Here is a 27,860-nt window from a genome sequence, read left to right as displayed (position 1 = left end):
GGCGTTCTATTTTTTCTATCTTTATTGTGTTTAAAAAAAATAAAAATCACACTAGGAACTGGTATTGTAAAGACAGGATGGGATGGGATGGGATGGGATGGGATGGGATGGGATGGGATGGGATAGGATAGGATAGGATAGGATAGGATAGGATAGGATAGGATAGGATAGGATAGGATAGGATAGGATAGGATAGGGCAGAATGGTTCCAGACAGAAGATACCTACAAAGATCAACTGTCAGACTGCTTTGGGCCTGGCTCAAAGTTTAAATATATTCAAATACCTCTTGAATGGGTATGGGGCATCAGGCACCTCACTGGGAAGCCTGTTCCAGTGTCTAACTACGCTCTCAGTAAAGAGGCTTTTCCTAATGTCGAATCTGAACCTCCCTTGACGCAGCTTTGAGCCATTCCCACATATTCTGTTCCAAGAAAAGATGAGCACCTCCCTCACCACTTCCGCTCCTCAAGATGCTGCAGAGAGCAGTGAGGTTGCCTCTTGGCAAAACTCCAAAACTATAGGCACATCCAAGCGTCTTCAGCCTCTCCTCACAGGACATGTCTTCCAGCCCTTTTAGTGGCTTTTTGACCCCCTATGGATTCTTTCAAGTATCTTAAAATCATTTTAAAATTGTAGAGCCCAGCACTGCTCATAATATTCAAGGTGACACTGCACCAGAGCTAAATATGTTCTTGTTGAATTTCAAGCTACTGCTAATGGCCCAAAAGTCCAATATATCTGGATTCTTCTGCAGGGCCTCTTGTCCCTTCAGACAGTCAATAGCACCTCCCAACACAGAATTGTCAGTAAATTTACAAAGGATGCATTCAACTCCTGTATCCAGATCACTGATAAAAATGTTTAACAGAACTGGCCCAGAGTGAACCTGGGGGGACACTGCTGGCAACCGGTCATTAGCCAGATGTAGCCCCCTTCAGTACAACTGCTTGAGCTCTGCCATTCAGCCAGTTCTTCTCCTAGTGACGCATGAATGTGTTCGTCCCAAAGTTGGCCACTTTTTCCAGGACTCTTGCTAAAATCCAGAAAAATTACATCCTCCACCTTTCCTTCTTCCACTAAGTGGCTGATCTTATCATGGAAGAGTATCAAATTAGTAGATAAATATGTCTATATATTCTGTATTCTGTATATTCTCAAACTTTCAGAAGGCACAATTCACATACAGGAATTGAAGTCAGTACAAATAATATATTTATTATATTTAATTGTATTTAAAATAAAAATTACTATAACCTCTTTCCATCTATGCTTATTATTTAAAAGGAAAAATATGTAATAGAGAACAATAAGAACTTTCTATCTTTTAAAAGTTTAATAAGACTCAGGCAATTAATAAAAAAAAAAAAAAAAAAGAGAAAGAAGGATGTAAAAATATTTTGAATATATGCAAAATGGAGCTGTATTGACAAATGGTGTGTTAGAGCTTTTAATGTCAGATTTAAAAAAAATGCTTGAAATACATAATTTTACTTTATATTGAACAGCTGAACAAACAGCTATTACATTGTCCTAATATAAACAAGGGTATTATTATCATTGTTCGATAGAGACTTTTTACTAATACAATTCTTAAAGAGAAACAGGATTTGCTTAACTTTTTTGGTCTTTTACATAATTTGTTACAGTAAAGTTTGAAAAACAGGGCAGTTGTTTTCTTCTCCCTAGTTTGTCATTTGTCAGACATGTTAGATTACCTTCATTTTTTTATTTTTATTTATTTTTATTTTTTTCCCTCCACTATAATTGCACCTTTTACATAGGATGTACTCTTTATTAATTTATGTTTGGCAGTATATTGAAATACACTAGGTCTTGTTAACAAACATCCAGCAATTATGATAATCTGACATGCCATTTTGAAAGTTATATTGAATTTTCTCTTCTTATGGACACTAATTGCATATTTGAAGTGATGGATTTTGTTCCTTCAGAAGCATGCTCCTGGATAACTTATTTATCATAATTTGAGAAAGTGGTATGACCTTATTTCTTCTGTTTCTTAAGTTTCCAAAAATGCACACACAATACAAACAAATATAAATCATGTGCCATCAATTAACTGTTATAAAACCGTTTACATGGAAAAAGGGTGATTCTGTTCTATTTTCTGCTCAGCAGTTAGTGCTTAAGAAACTCAGGTAGAATAGAGAGGTGATTGAATTAGTTCATACTCAACATAATATATCATATTTAGTACCCTTATTAATCTTTAGTATATTCCTGGGGAACTGTAAGGATGCATTATTTAGCATCTTCACTGGAAGAACAGCACTTTCCTCTCATCTTTCTTCACATTCCCGTGCCATGTTACTACACACTCACCCTCCCTGGCTCCCCCATCCTGCATGGGAGTCCTTGACTCCCATTCATTTGCCACACTTCTGCTGTCAAAAATGTGTTGTGAGAGATAACAGATGAGTGACACTGGAAAGAATCACATCTGTGCAACAGGACATACACAGCTCATATAGAAACTGCTGCATTTTGATGGCTCTGGCTCTTGAGGAGGAAGGGGACCTGGGAAGGTGCTGCGGACATCTAGGCAGTTATTTCCCCGAACCTGTACAGCTGTAGCTTATTCCTCACAATTGGCTGTGCATTATATAGATACTACTTAATTGTGGATGAATGGCAACTCATAGACTTTAGAAATGCTTTAGAGACTCTTTAGAGTCAGAATCAGGACAAGGCTGACCTCTGGAATTCACCTGCTCCAAGCCCTGCCCAAGCAGGGACACCCAGAACAGGCTGCCCAGGCCCATCTCCAGGTGGCTTTTGGACATCTTCAAGGAGGAGACCCCACAGCCTCCTACACAGCTGTACCAGTGCTCCATCACCTGCACAGCACAGAAGTGCTACCTGGTGCTCAGAGGGAGCCTCCTGTGCTCCAGTTTGTGCCCAGTGCCTCTTGTCCTGGCACTGGGCACCACTGAGAAGAGCCTGGCTCTGTCTTCACTGCACCCTCCCTTTTGTTTTTATAGACATTGATGAGATTCTTCTGAGCCTCCTCCTTTCCAGGCTGAACAGGTTGTTCCTTAAGTTAGTAAATCCCCGTTTTCAAGCATGTATTAAATTTTGTTTGGTACTTCCATGCAACTACCATGTTGATTAACATGTCACTGAAGCCTCTAGGCACTGGGAGGTGTCAGGAATGATGGAGCAGGTACCCCAGATTCTGATTACTACATCTCTCATCATGTTTTTACAACCCCCACCCCAATTAAGGGCAGGTTATTTTGAAGCACTTCCTGATATATATATATATATATATTTAGCTTCGGGATACAGTTATTTAGCATTTCAAATAACTGTGAAGAGTAGAAAATAGTTGCTAGCAGCTAAATCTTGGAAAGCAGACTTTCAAGTAGGTTTTCTCCAGTTAAAAAAACTTTTAAAATGTCTAGCTACTTTTTCCAATAACAAAAAAAAAAGGTAATGGACATTTATAGGTCTTTAAAAGCATGTCGTATCACAAGATCCATGCGAACAGCACCATCTGAAAGATACCTGCTGTATTCAGTGATTCCTGCAATGGGAACTCTGCATGCATTCCTGAGATTCCCCATACTTTTAAGCAGGTGGCAGTGTCGGTTAAAGAGACATAGTTTTTTCCTGCAGCCGATAGAGATTGTTGCTTTCCAATTTCTCGATTTATCTTAACCAAAGGTAACAATATATAGCACCACTACTGGGTTCCTACCCAGATAAGGAGAGGAAAAAATTTTGAAAAGAATGTCTTTGTTGACTCAAAACTATTTTATTGTTTCCAGATGTAGCTTTGTGAGCTTCATTCCTCAGGATGAGACACTGCAGTAAGAGAAATAACTCTTCTTTAATACCACGTTAGCATGAAGAACTATCTTCTGACGAGGTTAGAGGACGTCGTAGTGCAGTGATTCAGCATCAACTCAGTATCTACCATTAAACGTTGATAGTTATAATAAACGAAAACTTTGTGGTCTTTTTTTTTTTTAATTTTCCTTCTGTTGGACCTTCATTATGGTACTAACACAGACTTGGCAGGCAAGGCAATAAGGATTACACTTAGATTTGCATGTTTGGACTGCTTTTTCTGTTTAATTATTTATTTTTTTGCATAATATGTTATGTTATCTACCATTTGAACCTATGAATACCTAGCAAGGTATGTATTTTTTTTCAGACATGTCCTACAGTATTAAACTAAAATAAACAAAATGCAATAACCGAGTTTCATTTAATGAACGGTAAGTGGCTTTGATCTCTTGCTAATGTGTGAACACAGCAAGTGCTGTTCAGAAGACATTTTTGACTATGACTCCAAGCATGGTAAAAGTTATCTGTCATGAAGTGGTAGTTTGTTTTTGTTTTTTGCCTGGAGATATGAGAAATGTGTGTGTGTGTGTGTGTGTGAATTTTGTGGAAACAAAACAGTGTTCAAGCGGACAGGTTTTCTGGTGGGAGAAAAACAGCTGGACCTCCAACTGGAGAATGAAGAGTAATTTATTTTGGTCATGCTGGCTAGTGGGAAAAGACCGCTTGTAATTATTTTCCATGAATTGCTTTTCAGGTCGTTTAAGCAGATTTGATGCCGATTCAGGGAAAGTTTAGGATTTTCCTGCAGGAACCACCTGAGCTGACGCGGGGGCACGCAGCTCCCCCTCAGGGCGGTGCACAGGACACGGTGAGCGGGCTGCAGGTAGGGATAACCACACGGGCAGCTGAGGCAAGGCAGCATTTCACGCTCCCCCACCGCCTCCCCAGCGCCCAGTCCCCCTTCACACCCTCAGGGACCCTCCCGGACCCCACGGGGGCCGCTCTGCCCCCTGCCCACCCTCAGCCCCTGAGGCGCGGTGCCGCGACATGGCGGCCCCCTCACTCCCCCCCAAAAGGCGCTCACCCCTCTTCGCCCCCTCCCCACCCGAAAGGCCGCCAGGCGCATGCGCGGCGGCGGGCGCGGAGCTGTCCGAGTGCTGAATCCCCAGCGCCTCATTCCGGCACAGGCGCCGGGGTGCCCCGCAGCCCCCCGCCCTCCTCCTCCTCCTCCTCCTCCTTCTCCTTCATCCACCCACCCAGCCCTCCGTCCCTCCATCCTTCCTTCCACCCGTCCCACCCTCCCTGCCGACAGAGGGGAGAAGCAGACCGAGCCACTAGCCCCGCCACCGTTCCTAAATACTACTTTCCAAAGCAAAAAGGGGGAATAAAACACACCGGCAACAGACCGCTCGCAGCGCTGCTCCCCTGTGCGTGATGCTCTGTGGGTAGTGGGGTTTCCTCTTTCCTCTCCTTTTCATTTTTTTTTTCTTCCTCTCTTTTTTTTTTTTTTTTTTTTCCCCTTTCTCCCTCACCCACTAAAATCAAGGCGAGGGAGCGACCAGGTCTGATGCTTTGTCTCCTTTGTGTTGGCTGCTGGAGATGAGCCTAGGCTTGACCTGACCATGATTCCAAGGACTGGCACTTCTTTTTTACCCCCAGTTTGTAGAGATCCAGACCTTCTCTTCCCGACTTCCAAGAAAAATAAACTATTGCTGAATTGGGGAATCTAGGCAGCACCAGCATACTTTTTCCCTGCATCTCTCTGGAATCGTTTCTGGGATATTTTCCAAAATCACCACTGAAAGCAGGAGGAATGAACCGGCAGCTAGTGAAAATTTTGACAACCTTGTTTGCATTTTTCTTAGAGACAAACCACTTCAGGTAGGTGATATGGTTCTATGTGATGATATTTTTCAGAGGTTATGGAAATCATAACTATAAAGAAACTACGTGACATTAACCTAGTTTGTTTTGCTGTATTGAGAGTATTTCATGTTCATTCTATATAGGCTATCCCTTTTACACTCAGACTCGTTGCTTGGTAACAAACACCAAAAAATCAAGTTTGGGTGATCTATTTTCCATTTCTCTGATTGAAAAATGTACATTGTTACTGATTATCAGTATAGCAAAAAGCAGTTCCTTCAGTTTTTCTTCTGAATTTAATCTCTGCTCCCACCAGAGGTTATGTAGGAAGTTGCTTCGGTTCCCTCCTCTTCATGCTCTGGAAATGACTGAATCAGTTTTGTCAGGGACATGGTTATTTGAAATTAGAGAGCCAGCCCTCTGATTTTGGGAAAACCCTGGGTTAGACCAGTACTATGCTAACTTAAAGTATCAGTACATATGACTGTTGCTTTTTTTTTTTTTTTTAATGTTTTATAAGCTTTTGCTTTAGCTATTGACTTTTTGCGGTACAAGGCAAACAGGTCAGTTTTATTAGCCAAAACACCATTTCAGCTGAGATTCATTATTATAATATACACAGCTGTGTATCTATATGTACATGTATAAAGTGTATTTATATGCATAATGATGTATATATACAGTGACAGAATGAAATAATGATTATATTCATGAGTTCGCATACACGAGATCACAACACAACTTATAACTAGTGGATTCAGAATGAAAACAGAAGTAATTTGTATAGGATCATCCCAGATAAGTGCACTAGATTAATCTTCCAGTTTTTATTATCTTAACTGAATATTTCTGTGATTTAAGATGGAAATATTATCTATTTTGTATTAAAAAATTAAAGTTGTTGTAACTGTACCATGTCACTGACAAAAGCAAAAAGAAGCAACTGCCCTCTGTATATGGAACCTGAAAAAAGCAGGGAATCACACCTCAAGAATTTACTATCATTGCTTTTTAACAGTTTTGATTTCTTTATAAAGAGGTAAAAGATTTAATATTTGCTTTTAATTTCAGATGTTCACTTGTATATCTATTTTGTTTATACTTACATGTAGATGCACAAAAAAATGAGTAGTTCCCTTTGGGTAGATATTTAAATAGTGAATGGTTCAGATGGAGATAGAATTACTTTTTGTATAGCTGAAAGACTGTATTGAAACATAGATACTATTGAAACATAGATACTATGACATTTAGGAATCAAGATAATACTATTTATGATAAAATCTGTGCCCCTGCACACCAAATATTACTATTTCATTATAGTTTCTTTTCCCCTTTGAATGACCTGGGGAAACTCGTGAATTCTCTTTTTTTGAAATACCCGAGGTGCTTGCAACATGTAATATGTTATGTGCAGAAAGTTTCACATGCATGATATGGTACCAGAAGTTTGCTCTTAAAACCTGAAAACAGAAATGTGTTCTAAGAGCTTGCATACAAATACCAGCTGGTGATAATATTGATCATTTTTATAATTTGATGTTCATTGGTAAACAAAACAAAACAAAAGTAAAGTAAACTAAAGAAAAACCCTGCTAATATCAGATATGACTGACTGAAACCTTTTTGCCCTTTTGGGGAAGAATCCAGATATTCATTAGCATGATTTCAGTCTTCTTTGGGTGATATTTGTAAAGAACATTTAAAAAATAATAATAAATCTATACCATTTCCAGTAAAAGCAAACAAACAAACAAACAAACATATTTTTCAGTGTTGCTTGGTGAGTGTTGCCAGCTATTGTTTGGAATTTTAAGACTACCTTAAATCAGTGTTAACATATATGCATTTTAACTGCATACATACAATTAAAACAATGATATGAAATAGATATCAAAGTCCCTGTGTGATTGTTCTATACATTAAGACAAATAGTAAACTCTATCTTCTAAACTCTTAAAGCTCTAATAAATTTCCTAAAGCTGAGGTTTTTGTTTGTTTATTTGTTTGTTTTTTTGTGTGTATGAAGAGCCAGTTGTGTCCATGCATACTACCTGAAGCTCATTTTTATTTCTAGACTAAAGTTTTCTGATGAAAAATAGTCTATATTGCTCTATAAAAATATTAATCATTACATTCACTGGATTGATACAATTTTATTTAGTGCTAGAATTTCTTCATGACTTGAATGAAACACTAGCTAAATAGTAGCTAATGGTGGCTAATAATTTATTTAGGACGACTTTCTGTAAAGAACATGATTCAAGATCTGGAAAATCCCCCTCACAGACCCTGTCTCCTTCAGATTTTTTGGACAAGTTGATGGGAAGGACATCGGGGTATGATGCTAGAATCAGACCAAATTTTAAAGGTAAGTTTTTTAAAACTGCTGATAAATTAATTGTTTACCTTTTGGTCAAAATGTAGTTGTAAGGGTGTTACGTCTGGGTTTTTATTCTCTTTTCAATAACTTCAGCTTTCTAGTGTGATATTGTCATGGAGATCAGTCATTCCAATGGAATACTGGAGGAACAGTGTGGGTGATAAGGGTACAGAGCTTGAAAACCCTCTTTTCAAATTTACCTGTACATGACAATAATACTTAGGTGCCAGAGGTTGTTTTTGAAGATCTTACTAATTCCACATAGAAATAAGATTCCAGGTCCCTCTCTAAAAACAATTGAGATGCCTGAAAATTTTAAGCCATGAAGAGCCTATCTTCAATATTTCCATGATGAATTGTGGTCTTCTTTATAGCAGGCTTCTTCTTCTTCTTTCTGAAAAAAAAATGGTCTATGCTTGTGTTCAACTTGAAGAAAGTAAAATCTTCTTCCCCAAAACAGGGAGGTAGAATTCAGGGTATGCACACAACATTTATCTGGGTAACATTTTTAAGAATCAGTTTTTCAGGATCCATACAAACTTGCAAAAACATATTCTGTTTGGGGAATTTCCATGACTTCCCCCTCTTCCCCCTTTTCTTCCAAAATTTTGACTGAGTTGAGGAGAATCACAACCACTATTCCAGAAGGCTGTGGACTGGAGGTCTCATTTGCAATCATTGCTATCAGAGCACGTTTTCCTTGCTGTAAACCTTTAAATCCTGGTGGAAATGAACAAAGAATGTCTTTTGGCTTCAAATGAAGAGAGTCTGGAGACAAGTTTTCATTGTAAATATTTAACGTTTTTGGAGAGCTCTCTAATACCACCCAAACAGGCTCTTCTAAGCCAATTCTAAGCTTGGAATGTAGTTCTACTTTGAAAATTAATAAAACTATTATTTCCTCTACAAATCTGGTGCCAAAGTACATTTGCACTCGTATCTATTGGCTTTGTTGACCAAAATGCACGTTTTTCTATACTGATCTTTGTTAGCGGTGCTGTGAACACTGATAATAAGTGAAATAATCATTTCTTAGCCAGCAAATGAACCGTTAGGAAAAAAGGAGCTCACATGTCAATGAGGAAAGTGTTTAATTAAATTTAGATCAAAGATCATTTTCTCTCTCTTTCACATATGCCAAGTACAAGACTTGTAATGAAATGTCTTTTTTGACTGCTTACCAGTGAGGAGGACTCTAGTTTGACTTTCAGATAGAAAGGTTTTAAATTAATAAAACTTTAGTCAGACGAGTTTTAATTTCAGAATAGTTTTCAAAATGTTTATTGAGTCCCTGAATTGGGGTCCACATTGGCTTGTAGTAATATTACATTAGCTTTTTACATTCATGTAATGTGTTTGCATGAATATTAGAGAAGTTTCATAATGCAGATAAAGGCAGAAAATTGAGATTGTTAAGAACTTCTTCCTACCCTTTTTGTGGGATGCACAGTAAAGGAAGACTTCTGCTTCATCTCTTGTAGCTCAGGTAAAATCAGTGAGACTGGCAGTCATGTGCATAGGGCAATAAAAATATAGCTCTTTATTTCTCCCAACACATCTAAAAACATTTTGTGAAAAAGGCAGGAGAAAACAGATCCACAGCTTTGTTCCCCTGATGCTCAAGTGGGTAGAGTAGGTATGGTGTGCACAACGTAAGGTACATGCTGATCTGTTTGACAAATGCTTTTCTCCTCCAAGTCCCATAGTTCATGTTCTCAAGGTGAAGCTGCTGCCTGATGACACCTATGAGTGTTTAATATCAAAGAGTCTGGCATTTCATACATGTATACTTTCATGATGTCACTTTCTAGTGCGGTGTGGTACTTTGCAGCAGTTTGAACTGACAAACAGATCTGCATTTTTTCATAACTTCACATCTCTGAGCTCTCAGTGGTGAGGGGTATAAAAGGTTTTCTTGTGAACTAGAGAGCTAAGTCATCTGGGTTTGAACTTCACAGCACAAGTGATAACCTTTTCAGCTGGTAACTATTTTTATTAGTCATTATGATGCATACCTATGTTATAGTTGCCCAGGTCTTGTAGTTTTTTTAAATAATAAAAAATACTTAATGTTCTATATAACATTTTTTCCTTTTAAAGAATAAGAGCACAGCTGCAAAGAGGTCATAATAAATTTATCTTGCTTATAGTTAAGTATTATAAAGATTTATTTATTTATTTTGTACCTAATCTTTATTGTGACCTTAATACAAATTATTTCAGTTTCTAACATTTATTAGCCTGTGTGAGATTTTGTATTTTTTATTTTTTCTTTGGTGATATGCTCTGTTGTACAATCAATACTGATATTTTAAGTAACATAACTCTATTGATGTATGAGATATTAAAAGATTACCCAAGCTATAATTTTTTTTTTTTTTTTTTTTTTTGGATTTTAAGGCAAGAAGTTTTAAGCATAAGATATATTTGTGGGAAGAATAGCTTAAACTAGGGGTAAAATATCTGACTCTGCATATAGTCTGGGGTTAATATCCATTTTCTGTGACTTGCAAGAGACATTCTGCATGAAGATAATGTGTTCACTACTCATGCATTTGTCTGACTTTTTCTGCTTTAGACCAGTTATATATCTTTCTCCTAGTGCACCAGGCATTTTAAAATGTCAGAAAAGTCTGATATTCTTGGAAAGGCAACTGAGTAGAACCCATTTATCTTATACCACTGATTATAGAATAATTAAATGTATTTTTATGACTAGTCTGAATTACTGGAAAACAGAAAAAAACAGGACCTATTTGATTATTCTGTGAAATAAAGTCTACACATTCTAAAAAGAGAGGAAAATGTTGCTTACTGGAACAAGGTGTTTTATCCAGATAAAGCATTTCATTACTAGTTACTGCTTTTGCCTAACTGCCTCTTGTGAGTTAGAACATTCAGGAAGATACTGGGAGAGCAACAGATGAATATATAAACGTTTAGACATCAAGAACACATATCACTGCTTAGTTCTTTCTATTTTTAGTCTTATATCTTTTTCTTCCCAGCAGTGCTGTATAGTAAAGATCCTTTCTTTTCCTATCTTTCTCTCTTATACAACCATTGGAGAACACAAAGAATGATTTCTGGTTCTTGTTGACACAGCCTGTGGTCAGATACAGAGCAACCAGGGACTTAGAGAAACTGTCGCCCCAACGATCAGCCAGAGATGATGCTCTCAGAGATGAAGTGCCAGAATGATGCTCTCAAAATTGCCTTTCTTTAATCAGTTTGTCAGATACTTAATGCATGCTTTTCCATCTCACACTTATCTCTTATTGAATTTGAATAGCCTAATAATTTCTGTAAGGATACAGAAGGGAATACTTTTAAATGTAAATATGAAGACTACAAGCTAATACTAACTGAAGTTCCTGAGAGTCCTTCTGTTGACAGCAAAAATACACTTGGGGTCCTATGACTTGATTTGCTTTCTTTTTCAATTATAACATCAATTAAGTGTGGTTTACATAAAATAATAAAAAGTGAACCTGCATGATGTTCTTTTTGTGTGATTAATATCAACGATATATACATTTAATGGTAAAAAGCAACAACAACAAAAATCAGAGTGAAGTCTTGTACTTTCTCCATTGTTCACTTCGTTTTCCTCAACAAAACCTGAAGTAGTGCAGGGCACTTGTGTTATAGCACTAGCCAAGAATGTAGTTTTGTGATGGTAGAAAGTAGAGATGGCAAAGTGATATCATAGATTCATATATATTCACCTCAAGCTTCCTCCAGAATACTATATGCAATACCATGGTACACAGGATCAACCTACCACTTAATCACAATATGAGATGCAAAGATGATGGAAAGTCAGCTTGAATTTAAGATTCCTTGGCAAGTATTGACTTCCAGAAGATAATAAATTATGTGTTTTAATACCTTCATCTTCTAAAATCACTTAAAATCTAAAATAAGGTATAACTGATCAGACAGAGAAAACTAATTACCCATAGGCATTACTAAGTCCTTTATGCCTAATACTATAAGAATTAAATGGCTGTCATGCACTGGAGAGAGATGGGGAATTTGTCCCCAAGATCTCCAGAAAATCTTAATAATGAGGATAAGAGTAATTTTATTTTGTATTGAGTTTAATTCTATGTTTCCAGTGCATTCTTTCCTATTAAGTCGTCCCCCCCTCCCCTGGCTTTTTTTTTTTTTTTTTCTTTCTGAAGAGTATTCTGATTTTTATGGAATTAAGTGGAGATGTGTAGCAAGCGTGCCCATCAACATTATCCTCATCACTGGATGGTGCAATGCAGTGTGAACCGACTTGCTCAAAAGCTGCTGCTTTTGAACTCAGAAGTCTTATTGGAGGGATGCTGTTTGGGCATGTAGTGACTGTAGCTGTAAAAGATTAGTCTGTGATTACAGTGGTGTAATGCCATTCTCGTGCCGAGTCAGTGGGTTTACATCTGAATAATAAACGCACGGACTAAGTCATTTACTGAAAATTAGCCTGACAACTGTTACAGAAAATGGCTTATGCACTTTAATACTATAACTCCTTGGCACCAAGGGTCAGTTTTTCCCATGCATTCAAGCCTGTTGCTTGTTTGGCCCCTAAGTTGACCAACAATAAAATATTTAAAAAAGCATGAATAGAAACCACTGAATGACATTTAAGGGTGAAATGAATGACATCAGGAGTAATACATAAAAGCAGCTTCTATGTACATGCTAAGATGAGGCACTGTCTGATGATATTTACCTTAATCTAAACATATGCTTCACAATAAATACCTGTTGGAAAAATAACCTATAAATATATTAATAGGCTGAAACATATGCATGACATAGACACGGAGCTGGCATGGTTTTTTTCTCCAGTGGTTAACAACCACTGCCCATAGCATCAGATGCAGTGAGTATTCTACATTGGGCTACTTTCTATAGAGTTGAGGCTCAAAAGGCCACATCCAGTAGAAGCTCAAATCAGAATCAGGCATGACATCAGAGAGGAAGGAAGTGCACCCTACTGATGCACGTGATAGGGCATATGCAGAAGTTTTATTATAGGCAGAGGGAAGACACATGGCCAGTTTCTGGAAGCAGCCAGGCTGTTACACTCCTTAAACACAGGTTTCTTGAGATGTGTGCATATCCGTTATTAGGGAGGTATGCTTATGATTTACTTTCATCTTTGCAACAGGCCTCTCACTGTAAAGGTGTAAAGGTAGATGCTATGTGAGATGCTATATGGGGATATCCTATCCACAGAATATCGGTGTGTTGTGTTTTTTTTGTTTGTTTGTTTGTTTTTGTTTTGTTTGTTTTTGGGGGGTTGTTTTGGTTTTGTTGTTAGTTGGTTGATTGGTTGATTATTTCTGTTTGTTTTATTTCTTCAACTGTAGAAATGTAGCTAAGAAATTGATGTTCTGTCACTGCTCTATATATGCATGTTTTCATGCAGAAACCTTTCCACTGCAATTATGTGAGAAACCTTTCAATTGTGTTTCTTTTATAAATCCTTGGAAAGAGGGCTATGGAAGTTGTCCTTCTCCCCATCTTTTTTAGTTTCATGTTCTTTCCCAGAACATCAGCAGGCTATGGGAATTTTATAGCTAGTTAGGTTATGTCAAGCCTACTAGACAACTGGGGCCAGACAGCAAGCTCAGGTAGACTCCCTGACTACCTACACAGCTTATGTGTTTGCTCATTCCCTGAATCTCTTTCTGAGCTTCCTCCAAATAGCTTCCTTCCCTCCAAAGCAAGTCAGAAAGGCTGTGAGGTTGCAGCAGTGTAAACACAATGTTGCTTGACCTCCAGGCTAAGGATCTGTTCCTGGTATCTTACATTTGAAAGGTTAGCCATGGTCATTTATGTTGTGTTGGTGTGTTGCTTTTTTTCAGTACCAGTGATTTAATTAAGAGGTATCAATGGATTTGGCAGTAGTCATGGAATATTGGTCTGCTGCTGCATAAACTGCCAAGTGGATTTATGATAAACAAATGTTAAAGCAGATCCAAAGTCTTTTGATATCTAAACAGGAGACACTATTGTTCTCACCATGTTCTAATTTAATTGTGTTATTTTCATTATTTCCAGTGTCGGGCTTAGATTTAAATATCTTATGTAGTTGAAGCCAATGCCTTGGGGTCAGTAATTAAGTGTCTTGTTATGTTTCATCTGTCTTAAATAGCATTCAGTTTATATATAGAATATATAAAACATATACACTTGATTTACTATAAATATAACATTTGTAAACTGCAAAATCTATTCCATACAGTGATACAGTAACTAGGAATATGTACACATAAAGCAGAAATATGCAGATTTATTAGGCAGATTCATTATTTTAATCTTCCCCACCCTCCAATATGAATATAAAACTCTGATTAAGTCATCAGAAAATGCATGTTTGATACTTCAGCTTCCAAATATGCATTTCACAGTCTTTCACAGAAATGAGTGATTTTAATGGTCTGCAAAGAAGAGCCCTCTAAATGATGCAGACAAGGTGGTACCGGGTCTGACCCAGCTTTCAAATGAAGAGTATGCAATGTCTGGCATAAATAGCTATCTGCCGATCTCATTTAGACAAAATCCATGGTTAAAATGAAAGCATAGAGAAATATAAAGGTTACAATTCTAGAAAGCACGAGAGATCACCAAGCACTCAGTTAGTCCAGGGAGAAAATGTGAGGGGAACATGGCTTTTTAACCTTGTAGCTGGTTGTCTAAGAGTCTTGACCATTTTGATATAGTGCACAGACGTGACTGTTGTAACCATCTCATGCTGTGGTCTGTTGAAGTACCTGTTACAGAAAAAGTTGTAAGGACAGGAATTGGAAACCAACACTTCTCTCACTCTTCCCAATAATTACTCTGACAGCTAAGATACAAATTTTTATGAATTCAGTTTCTCTCTTTCTCCAAATATTTAATCCTAAGTGCTTTGCTGCACAATAAGGTGAGTTCAGAACACCATCTGCACCTATTAGCTATTGTAAAAAGTGACCATAGCTACACTTTGGGATTAATCCCATCCATTATCAATATGAGGTGACAATGAGAGATTTCCCTCTGCAGTCCCAAGAAACTCATAGACTTGTAGCTTAGGAGGTGCAAGTTTTCATCCCTTCAATCTGAGGTATGCACAGAAGATCCTAGAAATAACTCCTTCTGCATGGTATTTCCCAATGTCTTGTTATTAGCTGCAAAGCTGACTGGGTTTTAAAACAGGACTGAAAGTCCTTTCACTCCTTTAAAAAAGGACTGAAATTTGTGTTTGCTCTTTCAAAGCTTTTACATGCTGCAGAGTAATGATTTGAACTGTGGATACTGAATGAAATACCTAAACCTTACTGAGGAGGACTCAGAAATACCACCAATGCAGCAGAATTGCATCTAGTTCTACCTGTTTCAGGACTAAGATTTTGTTGGTTACAGCTAACAGTGGCCTGTCCAGGGAAGAATAGCAGTGTTATGATGCTCTTCTCTGAAAGCTAATATCCCTACATTTGTGTTTCTATCTCTCCAAAGTTCAGGAATACATGGAAGAAACTGGGTGAATCCAAGACTAGATGAGTTGTGGGCACTTTCTCTTGAAGAATAGTGACAGATATTCAATTGATAAAGTTATTCTGTCACAAGAACCTGTCTATGTTATCTCCTTTGTTTTTGTACTTAAGGAAATACAGCAGAGAAGAGGCCAAATGCTTTCCTTAAACCAACATAATTAGGACCTAAGATTAAACCTAAGATTAAAATTTACCAGATCAACATTTGTTATGTTAGGCTGTCTATAATGACTACATTCCCGATGTGTGTTGTCTTCATGTCTCATCTTAGGTTATAAAACTGTTTTATCACGACTGCTGCTTCTTCTTGTGCTGTTTAGTTTGTTTAATAAAGAATAAGTCCTAAATAATAAATAAAATAATAACAACACTTTGGCAGGAGTGCTGCTATAACCTCTCACACTGAAATGTAAAGCAATATCTCACTCTGTTGAAGAGATGCATGCAAATTACATGAATTAGACCAAACCAACAAAGGATGTGAAAACTGCTTTCGGTCAGGATGTGAATATAGCCTGTTGCCTATTCATAAATTCATGCACAAACCAAAATGCACATGTGGCCACTCCACATAAGAACTTCAGACTGCAACAATTGTCCTTTGCAGACTGTGATGTCCTATCAGATGGAGAAGTCTGTGGTATTAAAAACCTTTGGTCAGTCTGGTTATAGGAGCCATCCTAAAAATAATAATCCGGGAGAATTTTGCAGCCATTTGGCTCCATAATACTGAGAATGACTTTGCAGTTCTTTGTCTCCTTATCCCTGAAAATGTTATTTTATTTTATTTTATTTTATTTTATTTTATTTTATTTTATTTTATTTTATTTTATTTTATTTTATTTATTTTATTTTATTTTATTTTATTTTATTTTATTTTATTTTATTTTATTTATTTTATTTTATTTTATTTTATTTTATTTTATTTTATTTTATTTTATTTTATTTTTTTATTTTATTTTATTTTATTTTATTTTATTTTACTTTATTTTACTTTATTTTATTATTTTTTTTTTTTTTTCACACTTCTGAAGTGGGTTTTGCATGGGGTAAAGCCTGAACAATCTGTTAAAAACAGTTCTTAAGTTCACACACACACACACATATTTAATTTATTTATTTTTTCCTGTATAAGAAAAACTTCGTAGACTCATCAAAATTGGAAACAGTTAGGGACAGACTCCATATAGGCCAATACAATAAACTCCTCGGTGTGAATATGGTCTCATGTGGACAACTTTATAATAGACTCCTACTTAACATGGATATTGGTTGTAGAAACTGTAAAAAGATTGTACTTTGACCCTACAATGAACTTTATGTTAGCAGAGCTTTGAGCTTCTTAAACCATGTCATGGTCCTCTCAGTGATGCAGTGAACATCCTGCATAGTAGAGCTTATCATTTCCTTACTACAGATGATTTGGCATTAATAAAAAAAAATAAGCCAGCCAGTTTATAAGATGCTTGTTTTCTAGGCCGGCGAAGAGTTCTCATTTCCACTTCTATTCTTCCAGCCATTTTATATACAGAGTTCCTTGATGACTGAAAAATTGCTGGTTAAAGACATCCAAGAAGTGCCTTAATCATAGAATTATAGAAGAGCTTGGGTTGGAAGGGACCTTAAAGACCACTTAGTTCCAATACCCTTGCCATAGGCAGTGACATTACCCACTAGATCAAGTTGGCCAAGGCCCCACCCAATCTGGCCTTGAACACCTCCAGAGATGAGGCAGCCACAACTTCTCTTGGCAACCTGTTCCTGTGCCTCACCACCCTCTGTGTGAAGAATTTCTTCATAAAGTCTAATCTAAATCTATCCTCTTTTAGTTTAAGAACATTCGCCCTTGTCCTGTCATTATCTACCCAAGTGAAGAGTCCCTCTCTGTCTTTTTTATAACAAAACTTTAGGTATTGAAAGGCCACAGTGGGGTTTCCCTGGAGTCTTCCCTTCTCCAGGCGGAACAGCCCCAGCTCCCTCAGCCTTTCCTCATAGGAGAGGTGCTCAACACTGATCATTTTGTGGCCCTCCTCTGGACTCCTAACATGACTACATCTTTCTTGTGCTGAGAGCCCCAAACCTGCATGTAGTACTCCAGGTAAGGCCTCACAAGGGCAGAATAGAGGGGGCTTAAAGGAGGTCTTGCAGTTCCTTTTTTGGTATTCAGGATGTGGGAGACAACATAGCAGGTTCTCAGAGGGATACAGGATTTGTAAAGAGAGTGTACAGGAGACTGAGCTAAAGGTACAACAGAACAGCTGATGGGTCAGGAGGGAGGAATTAAGTTCAGAGTAATATTCTGTATAGATTGTATGGAAATGAGTGGAACTATAAGGAGGTCAAAAAATGGGAGTTCCCAACAGCTGAAATGTTTAAAAACAGAAAGAAAAATGTTAGTTCTAGGTGTGGTGAATATATGTGGTTTTGTCTGTGACCAGTTGCAGATTGCCATCTATATCAGCTCCTGACCTTTTCTGTTGTCATTTGTCCCTATGCCTGAGCCATCCCATTTGTCTAAATCCCGTTGTTCATCTGTATCCCATACATCATTTGGTGCATAATTCCCTAGCGACAATAAATCAATGTCTGGTCAGTAATGTTAGTCAACCAAACTGCTCTTTTTCTTGAACTCCTGCATATGCCTTCTGACAGTAAAGCAAGGAGCATTAGGGAGATGTTAAAATAAAAGCTGGCAGAATTATGAAATAAGGTAAGTGTCCAAGGCTCAGAAGAATAAAAAGGGAGTTAAAATATATTCTGAGACCTCTCTGAATACAGACAGTGATATTGACCAAGTTCTATATTTGAGACCGTACCTATTGACACGTATAACTAAGCTTCCATCAATTTCTGTGGTACAAGATCAGAATCACAGAGAAGGAACAAAGGAAGAAATATTTAGAGAAAAAGGAATAAAGCACCATTTATTATTATTAATAAATGTTTTGAGGTGAGTAGCAGAACATAAAGCAGTTAATTCTGACTGAAAATAAAAGCCTAGACTAGGTTAACAGAATTTCTGTATTATTATTATTACTTTTTTTTTTTTTTTTTTTTTTTTTTTTTCATTATGCAGAACTTTCCTCCTGCCTTCTCCTCTCAGTGCATATTTTTTATCTTGTGTTTCCGTGTGGTCTCTTAGATGAGTTGGCTACAGTGAATTTGTAAAATATTATTAAAAATAAGATTACCCAAGAGTAGTTTGACTGACCCTATGCAGGAATGCAGATTTCATGACTAGAGATGTAATACCATATTTTATTTAACCACATTAAGGTGTGTCTCAGGCCTCTGAACACATTAGGCAGTTCACATGCTGATCAGCAGCAAAGAGCTCTGTCTTCATTAATGCAAAGCAAGCAAGCAGTTTCTCAGAACCAGGTGCAAGGAGCATCTCTGCTACCTGCTCCCAGTGAGGGTGAGAGCCTCTGCTTTCCATTTTCTCATGTCAGTGAAAATTACTTTGTGATAAAGAACAAAACAAAACAAAACAAAACAAAACAAAACAAGTAGGTGCCTGGATGTTTTCATCCCATAAGAAAAGCTAACAATTCAATTTAACCAGAAAGTACCCATTTCTCCCTTGCACTGGAGGAACAAAGACTTCAGATGTAAATGCCTTGTAGTAAGGTGCTGGTCACTCTTCAGAATGAAAAGATGTGAGAGAAGAGAGGGGAGTTCAGAGAAAAAAAATAAAATAAAAAAAAAAGAACATATGAAGAATTAAAGCATTTATTTGAATATTTTCAAAGTTGGCATACGTACTAAAGTACCTTTGCAGTGCAGGTTTCTAGTTCCATTAGGAAATTTTTGGATCAAAGATTTCTTATTCACTTTTTTTTTTTTTTTTTTCTTTAAATTTGTTTCCACAGACTCATTTGCACATGCAAGATTTTAGCTTTGGGACTGGCTGCACTCAGTCACAAGTGTGACAGGCTTGTATAGAAATATCTCAGTTAGCTTTCAAGTAATTTGCTCAGAGGTGCTTTGTGCCACATAGAGATGATACAGAGCTCAGCAGGAGCTATAATGCCTGAGGTTACTGGCCTCCAGTGAATTCCAACCTGCCATGACTGCACTGGTAGCAGCCCTCAAACTGCCTATGTGAAAGTCAGCTCCAATGCCTTTATGTGATCCATTGTGTCTGTTATTGCTACATACTCTTTGTAGACTAGCTCAGGTTAGCTGGGTAAATCAGGAGCATGTCAACTGTTTAAAAGGCTTTTCACTTCTGAGCTCCTGGTTTGGGGAGTGAAATGAAATAGTGCCTGAAAATTGTTCATGTGGTGTCTGTTAGATAACCTGCATGGAAATACCCCACTGCACCCCAAAGCTGACAGTAATACATGTTTCTGTTATCAGCCTTAGCAAAAAGAGGCAGGGAAGAATGAACACGTCATATGGACTATCCTGTAATGCCAAATGCAGAGCTGAAGAGGTTTTGTAGCGTGAGACTCACCTTCCTCTTCCAGCACTGGGTCTGAGGACAGAGGCGTTCCTTCAGTGTAAGGAACCAATCCAACATGCCAATCCAACAATTTTCACAGGCACTTTAAGGCACAAAAAGTGCATCTTAGCAGGGATTTTCCTCCTGTGATGTGCTGATGGGATTTTAGCAGCATGACTTCTGTTACATTCAGCAATAGTCCCACAGCCGAAAACTCACATACCACTTCAAAAATTGATTGCTTACTGTTTGACCTCAGACTATGTCAATGCATATATGGATGGCTTTAGCTCTACTTACCTCAGAGACCTTTTATTTCTGTGACTCATTCTGTAATCACCTGAATCTGACAATCACTGTAGTATTTGTCTTGTAAGTCTCCAGTGGTATTTTACTGAAGAAAAGCTTTCAATTTTGGAATGTGACGTGCCCTTTTTATATCTAGGTAATGTTGTAAGGCTGCATTTTTGCTCAAATGTTTTCTGAAGTTAAACAAATGAAGGAAGCAGCTTAAATTTTGATGTAGAAGAGTTGTCTTGATGCCATTTTGTATATTTATATGAGTGTGTGTGCACCTATATGGGCACTTCTGGAAATAGGCAGAGACACGAAAACTAGGCAAAAAATGTACTTAAGGCATTCCTTTAACTGTAATGTTTTTGTGCTGGTTCTGTGTTACCTACTTTGGGCAGAGCATTCTGTATGTCCTTCACTCTACATATACCATTGCAGTAAATGGCATTGCTCAAATATATTCTTTAACTACTTGGTAGTATTTGGGCTCAGTAATATCCATGGGCATGAGATTCCTAGAGGCTTTAGGCACCTAAATTTGTCTGCAGATTTGGCTCTGGATCTGTCAGTGTCTTTGTAGCTCTTGGCCTTACCCTGTTGTTCATAAATGTATATGTATATTGACTTCACAGAATACAATTTTGTATTCAGATGCAAGAGTAAGCACACAAAACTGTTGCTACATTCCTACCAGGAGACATGGCATTCTCAGCCAGCTAAGTTATTATATATGACAGATGAACTTACAGAGTATGTTGGTTTTAGCTTGATGAAGCAGAAAAATAATTTTGTTTTTATTTTATTATTAGTTTTTTTTTTTTTTTTTTTTTTTTTTTTCCACAGTAAATTGCATCAGGGCAAAGTACCATACAATTGCTATATTGCAGAGGTTCCTGAGAGGTTCCTCGTGAGGTTCCTTTTTTATTTTATTCATTTGTTTTATAGATACAATTGCCATCAATGAATAATAAAATTGATGTAAGCATAATAATTTCTGTGTAATGTTGGATTGTGGTGAGCACATCTAAAGAAAAAGACTAATTTGTTTTCTTGGCATGATTATACTTAGGGAGTTAGGGTGATGTGCCCCACAGAAATCCTATAGAAAAATAATGTCCTTAGTGAAAAAGCATCACTTCCCAACAATAAACATCACCTCGATTTTCAAGCCTTAGGGTGATTATGTTGTCCTGGTGTTATTAGTTTTGCTTCTTATGACTGATATATTTCCTTTGCTGTTAAGACACAAATGAGATGATGGAGGAAAGGTGGGGGAAAATGTTGGTTTTGCCTAAAGGCAAAAGAAAAGGGAAAGGGAGAAGGAGGCTCACCTAGGTACTTGAAATAAAGACCACTTGTGTTGTGGTTCCTGCTTTCTTAACAGAAACCTAAGTAAACTTCTTAAATCATGAGCTTTTTCTCACCAGGTGTTGAACTACGTATTTAGGCAAAACATTGAAAACAAGTGTACAAACTGATCTGCTTCTGGAGTAGTTTCAAGACAGGGGTCTTGAAACTACTCAGGGGAATTTTTCCAGTGCGTCAAAGCCCCCTTTCTTTCCTTGGGCATGTATCCATGGTCCCTGGCCAGAGGACTGGCTGAGACACATTTGATAACACTTTTCCAGTCCTTACCTTGCCTGCTTCACTCTGAGGAGGGAGGAAGCTTGAAGGATAAATAACTTGCTCCTGCCTTATGACCATGGCAAGCTGTGGTGTCCCAGCAGTAGTTCGGTGTTGCTGCCTGACGTACAAGGATGTGCCTGCAGGGCCATGAAGAGATGTGTTGTGAAGCTCTTGAAGTGGTAATTCAGATACATGTAGTACTGCAGCTGCAGAAGCAGAGCCCTCCATGGGAGTTGGCTGTGTTTGGTCTCATGAGGACTGTGCTGGATGTTGGAGGCTGTTTAGTTTGGTGGAGGAGAAATGGTTGGTAAAACCCCACCTGCTTCTGGAACTGGCAACTTAAAAAACTACATTCAGAAATCTTGCTGCTCTACCCTACTGTTATGGTATCTGTGTTAGCAGTGCTCAGGTCAGCATGTATGTCCTCAATCACATTTCACTCTCCTCCCTCATTTAAGCTTCGATGTGAAATCCCCACGCCACTGATGAGGGGACACCCAGTCCCTAGTGCGATCACTGTCCCCTCACTTTGCCTTATGGTCCTGGTTCTGGATCCCTGCTTTATCCTTACATTTGGAAGGGATTGATTTTAATCTTTTCAAACAGTCCTCATCCTTATCCTGCTCTCTATGGTATGAGGAGAAAGGCGGTTCAGTTCAGCTTTCTCACTGATATACAGAATTAAATAGATTATCCAGGATAATGGCAAAGCACTTGTTCCATTGGCACATGTGCCAAAGTCAGAAGGTTGACCAAAAAATACTGTTTAAACAAAAAGGTGGAAGATTTGGCTTTAAGATTCTTAATAGATTCCCGCAATTTTCACTTTAATTCCATGAGAGAGTTCTGGCTCATCGTCTCTAATTTTGCTTCCACGCCTCTCTGCTTTGCCCAGAGTTCTTTGTATGTGTACCCATATGTCTCTGTGTACGTGAACTATATTTTAGTTTGCCTTACAAAACTGACAATTGTGCAGGCATTGTTTTAAATCTTTTATATAGGTTAGATTAGACTAGAATAGAATAGTTCTGTTGTAAGGGACCACCAAAGACCACCAGTCCAGCTGCCTGAGGCTGACCAGCACATTACCAAAGGCATTGTCCAAACGCGCCTTGAGCACTGACGGGCATGGGGCAGCACCCAGCTCCCCAGGAAGCCTGTTGCAGTGTGTGAGCACCCTCACACAGCAAAGAAACATTTCCTGATGCCCAGCCTGAACTCCTCGGCGCAGCTCTGTGCCATGCCCATGCCTGGCCATCGGGCCCCAGGAGCGGAGGCCGGCGTCTCCCCCTGCGTTTCCCCTCCTCAGGAGGCTGCGGAAAGTAGCGAGGTTGCCTCTGGGCCTCCTCTCCTCCAGGCTGGGCAGCCCAAGTGTCCTCAGCCTCCCCCCACAGCACATGCCTTCCAGCCCTGCCACCAGCTGTGCTGTCCTCCTCTGGATGCTTTCAAGGACCTCAGCAGCCTTTCTGTGTTGTGGAGCCCAGAACTTTTTGTTTTGCGGAGCACACAATATTCAAGCTGAGGCTGAACCAACACTAAATATAGTGGGAAAATCACCTCTTTTGACTGGCTGGCTGTGCTGTGTTTAATGCATTTGCCAAATGCAGTATGATTATAATTTTCCTAACATAGACATTTTAGCAATAAGGCTGAAATTAATTTGAAGAGCAAAAGGCTGCCAGGTGCAGCCTAGAAAAAATGTATCAAATACACAGAGTCGAAGTGGACGTGATAATACAGATATGGTTAGTTGTGGTTAGAATGATGTCCAGTGAAAGAGTACAAGTAAGTCTTTCATGAACCTGCCAAATGAAGAAAGCTTTGGGGTCGTGTGTTAACCAAATTTGAGAATATTAATCAAAAGCTGCAGTTAGCAGTTGGACTGGTCTCAGCTTACAGCTTTCAGCACTCACCAGTCAACAGTGGTACTCCCTCAGACTGTGAGATGGATTTGCCCACTCTGTCAGATGACAAGGAAAGGATTCACTCTCCAGCCAGATGGTGGCAAGGTCACAGCAGTGCACCTTTGGTACAGGAGGTGTGAAACTGTATACCAAAGCAAATATAGGTGGATATTCAATGTACTCAGGCTTTCTTGCAGATGAGTATTAAGGACTTTCTGTGACCATTAAGTGCCCTGAAGTCACAGGAGGGGTATGACATATTACAATGTCAGGCATTATTAAGAAGACAGTCTATTGGAGAGTCACATCATCTGGCAACAGCAACACACCGTACAGGAAAGCAGGGGAAGGGAGTTGCAGGGAACAATAATGATATCTTGTTTGCTTGTCAGAATACCAGACACCTTCTTTCTGGTGTATTTGTACATTAGCTACCTGGGGGTTATTTTTTGGCCTGAGTACTTTCATGAAACAGGCATTTTTCTCATGACTTAAAAATGACTTTGACAATCTCAAATGTACCTGAAAGGCACCTAGACTGCTTGCTTGTTCATTCTAGGTGACGAAAATAGGCAGTGAAAAAGATTTGATTATAAAGTATATTTGGCTTAAATTTGTAGAGGTTATATCAACTCTTTTGAGATTTTAGGCAATAAAATCAAAATAAATGTGTTCTTTACCTTTGAAAAATTTTAGATTATGTTCACAAATCTTGGCTTTACTTCATAGAATTTTACTGCTTTCATTTTAAATGAGCTATTAGATAAGAAAAGTCTGATAGAGTTAGGAGTGAGTGTGAGAAAAGTTTCATGGGAAAACGTGATGTGGTGTGCCCTCTTTAAACAACACTTCTTCCTTAAGACATACAACACCTGTACAACCTCTTCCCATTGGAATAATCACATCAACTTCCATAGGAAAAAAAAAAATAATCAATAGACAAAATAGTAAAAACATTGCAAACTTCAGTGTTTAGATATATTTTTTTCCTTTTTTTTTTTTTTACTTCATTTGGTCCATGTTTCTTATGCACATTTACTAAACCCACAACTAACAGAGTGACTTTAAGAGAAAATTGGGCTCTTTGCTCAGAATCTGTAAATTATATGGTAAGATGTCATTTTATAAGATCATTTACTAAGTGCCTTCTGTTCTCATATGATTATAAATCCACCAATCCACCATTACACCTCTGACATTTAAAAACAAATAGAAATGACCAGGAAAAAAAAAAAAAAAAAAAAAAAAAAAAAAAAAAAAGTGATAACTCACCAATAACCCTCTTTCAAGATAATTTTGAGAATGAAGGAAATGTGACCGATTTTGTTGGCAGTACTTACGTTTACTGAGTTCTCATACAGCTCTACATCTAGCAGCAGAGAAGGTAACAGATGTCATGTAGCTGAATAGTGAAATGAAAGGAGATATTTGCTTTGTTATAAGATGTGGTACTGTAGCATGTAACCATTCAGTATACAAATGTCCTGCATTCTGTAGTATAGTAACATATCCCTTAACACATGTAATTGTGTTTATTTAAGCTTATAGGGTTTCCATTGTCACTTAGGAACTGAAACCTGGGATTCTCACATGTGATAGTTTTTGCCAGACAATGTCGTAAGATTAAAGAGAAGGTTACACAAGGCATGGAAAATACTGAGGTACTCAATGCCTTCTTCATCTTGGTCTTTACTGATAAGGCTGCTGATCACTAAGCCCAGATTCCTAAAAACTGTGGGCAAGTCTGGAGCAAGAGCTGTACTCAAAGAGTTGTGATCAGCAGCACAAAGTCCATCTGGGGGACAGGCAATGCTGGTGCACTCCAGGGGTTGATACTGGACCTACACTATTTAACTTAATTAATTACCTAGCTGATGGGACAAAATGCACCCTCAACAAACTTGCAGGAGATATAAAACACAGAGGAGAGTTTATTACACCAGTGGGTTATGCCACCATTTAAAAGGAATTTGAGAGGTTGTAGAGATAGACCAACAGGAAATTCATGAAGTTTGACAAGGGGAATGTAAACTCATGCTCCTGGGGAAGAACAAGGCCATGCACCTGTAGGTTCACCAGCATAGTTCATCGGAATTTAACAGCCTTAAAATATATTACTATTGTGTTATTTCTTCACAAAGACAGGAAATTTGTTTCCTGGAAGGTGGGTAGTCTAGCACTCAGAAAGATGATACTGTAGCATTCTGCACTACTGTGCGTCACTAAGCACATCACTTTGTCTTTCCATTCTTCAAAAAATAAATAAATAATAATAATTACATCAATTGTAAACAATTTCTCATGTAAAGGTGGACCTGAATGTAGGTAATTATGTTTTGTGCACTGTTTTTTATTTTTTTTTAATATAGGGAAAGTTGTGTTGTTAAAATAGTAATGAGGAAAAAAAAAAAAAAGAGAGAAAAGTATTTGATACTAAATGTTTATATCAACTTTTGTGTCACTAAAATTCAGGCATTTTAATTCAGTTGTGAAACCCCTGTTTATTTCATCAAGCCTAAAAATCTAAGGGGCTAATAGAAAACTAATTAAATATTAAGTCCCCATTCATTCTACTACACATCAGTGCCTGCTAAATAGCAGGAAAGGAGGTGGAAGGGAAGAGATTACAAACAGCTGTCTAATGACAGCTGTGTCAAGCCAAAACAGATATTGTTAAAACATTTTGTTATAGGAAGGCAGACAACTCCATATCAGGTGCATGAAGACCTGCTCTTCTAAGTCCTTTTCCAGTAGACTGGAGTCAATATGAAAAGTGGTCCTTGCTGGGAATTTCTGTGCCAAGATGTTAGACACAGAGTGGGATAAGTATGGAGAGATAATCTTACAACTGTAAGTCTGAGAGAAAGGGAATGAGGAGCGTTTGCAATGCTGTAGTGTATCTTGCACTGGAGCTGTGGATTAAGAGCTGTTACACTCATGTTTTCACCCAAAACTTTTCCTACATCCTTAAATGGAAGGACGCAGTCCTGCATATTTATATAACAACATCCAGTGGAGCCAGGTTAATTAATTTTGTTTTGATAATGTTTTTCTTTTGATATACGTTTATGTGATCTGATTGGGAAAACTCACTTTCTGCTTGTTTTCAGCCACGTCTGTATCAGATTGTGCGGAGGCTGAGGGATCTGCACTTTTGTTTCAATGTATATTGCAACATTTTTATTGCATTCCACAGGTCCTCCAGTAAACGTTACTTGCAATATTTTTATCAACAGTTTTGGATCAGTCACAGAAACCACAATGGTAAGTGCTATGATGCCATTGGCAAGAGAACAACAATACATAATATATGTCATGAACACAACCTGTCAATTTTTCTATTTATTGTTCAACTTGCAGGTCCTCCTGTAAATGTTACCTGCAACATATTTATCAACAGCTTTGGTTCAATAGCAGAAACTACAATGGTGAGTGGGACTGGTCATTGAAGCCATCTTGTGAAGGAGTGGGATGTGATATAGAATAGAGATGCTCTAGATGTGAGGACATTTGCTAAGTTCTCAAGGTACTACCAGTTAATTAAAATATAAAAAATATAAAACAATTTTATTTAGAGATATATAAATAATTAAACTCAACTATCAAGTCTAAATGTATATCTATAGTGGCTGTGCCACAGTCTGTAGTGACTGTGATGGCAGCAAATAAAGGGATGCCCAAGGCAGATTTCCCAGCTCTTGTTAGCACCAGAAAAGCAGAAGATGGAATAGTTGGAGCTCAGCTGTGGGGTTTCCTGCCAAGAACCTGATATTTTGAGTGAGTCTTACACCCCAAGCTGAATTATCTGCTGCTGCAGACTGTGCTGACAAAGGTACCAGAAACGTCTTCTTCAACTTAGCTAAAGTATGAGCTGCAGATACATTAGTTATCTCTTTGAACTGCAATCACATCAGTGACTGAATGAACTTTAGTCAAATGACTGAAACATATAACTATAAGAAAACTTGGGTGTTTTCAGGGCCA

General features: G+C 38.0%; 1 protein-coding gene across 2 annotated transcripts in view; it reads left to right on the top strand.

Annotated features, from left to right (window-relative positions):
- Positions 1 to 5,349: 5,349 nt before the first annotated feature.
- Positions 5,350 to 27,860, top strand: part of GLRA2 (glycine receptor alpha 2) — a 136,884-nt gene continuing 114,373 nt past the window's right edge. The window contains exons 1-3 of one of the 2 annotated variants that reach the window (XM_032207871.1): positions 5,350 to 5,699; positions 7,922 to 8,055; positions 27,237 to 27,304. In XM_032207871.1, coding sequence (XP_032063762.1) covers positions 5,632 to 5,699; positions 7,922 to 8,055; positions 27,237 to 27,304 — 270 coding nt within the window. In that variant the 5' untranslated portion in view covers positions 5,350 to 5,631. Of the gene's footprint in view, positions 5,700 to 7,921; positions 8,056 to 27,072; positions 27,141 to 27,236; positions 27,305 to 27,860 lie in introns of both variants that reach the window. The other variant, XM_032207870.1, reaches the window with a different exon arrangement.

This window comes from Aythya fuligula, chromosome 1, assembly GCF_009819795.1.
Source record: "Aythya fuligula isolate bAytFul2 chromosome 1, bAytFul2.pri, whole genome shotgun sequence".
In the NCBI taxonomy this organism is placed as follows: domain Eukaryota; kingdom Metazoa; phylum Chordata; class Aves; order Anseriformes; family Anatidae; genus Aythya; species Aythya fuligula.
Note: the sequence above shows the minus strand (reverse complement) of the source record. Positions and strands in the feature narration are given on the sequence as shown.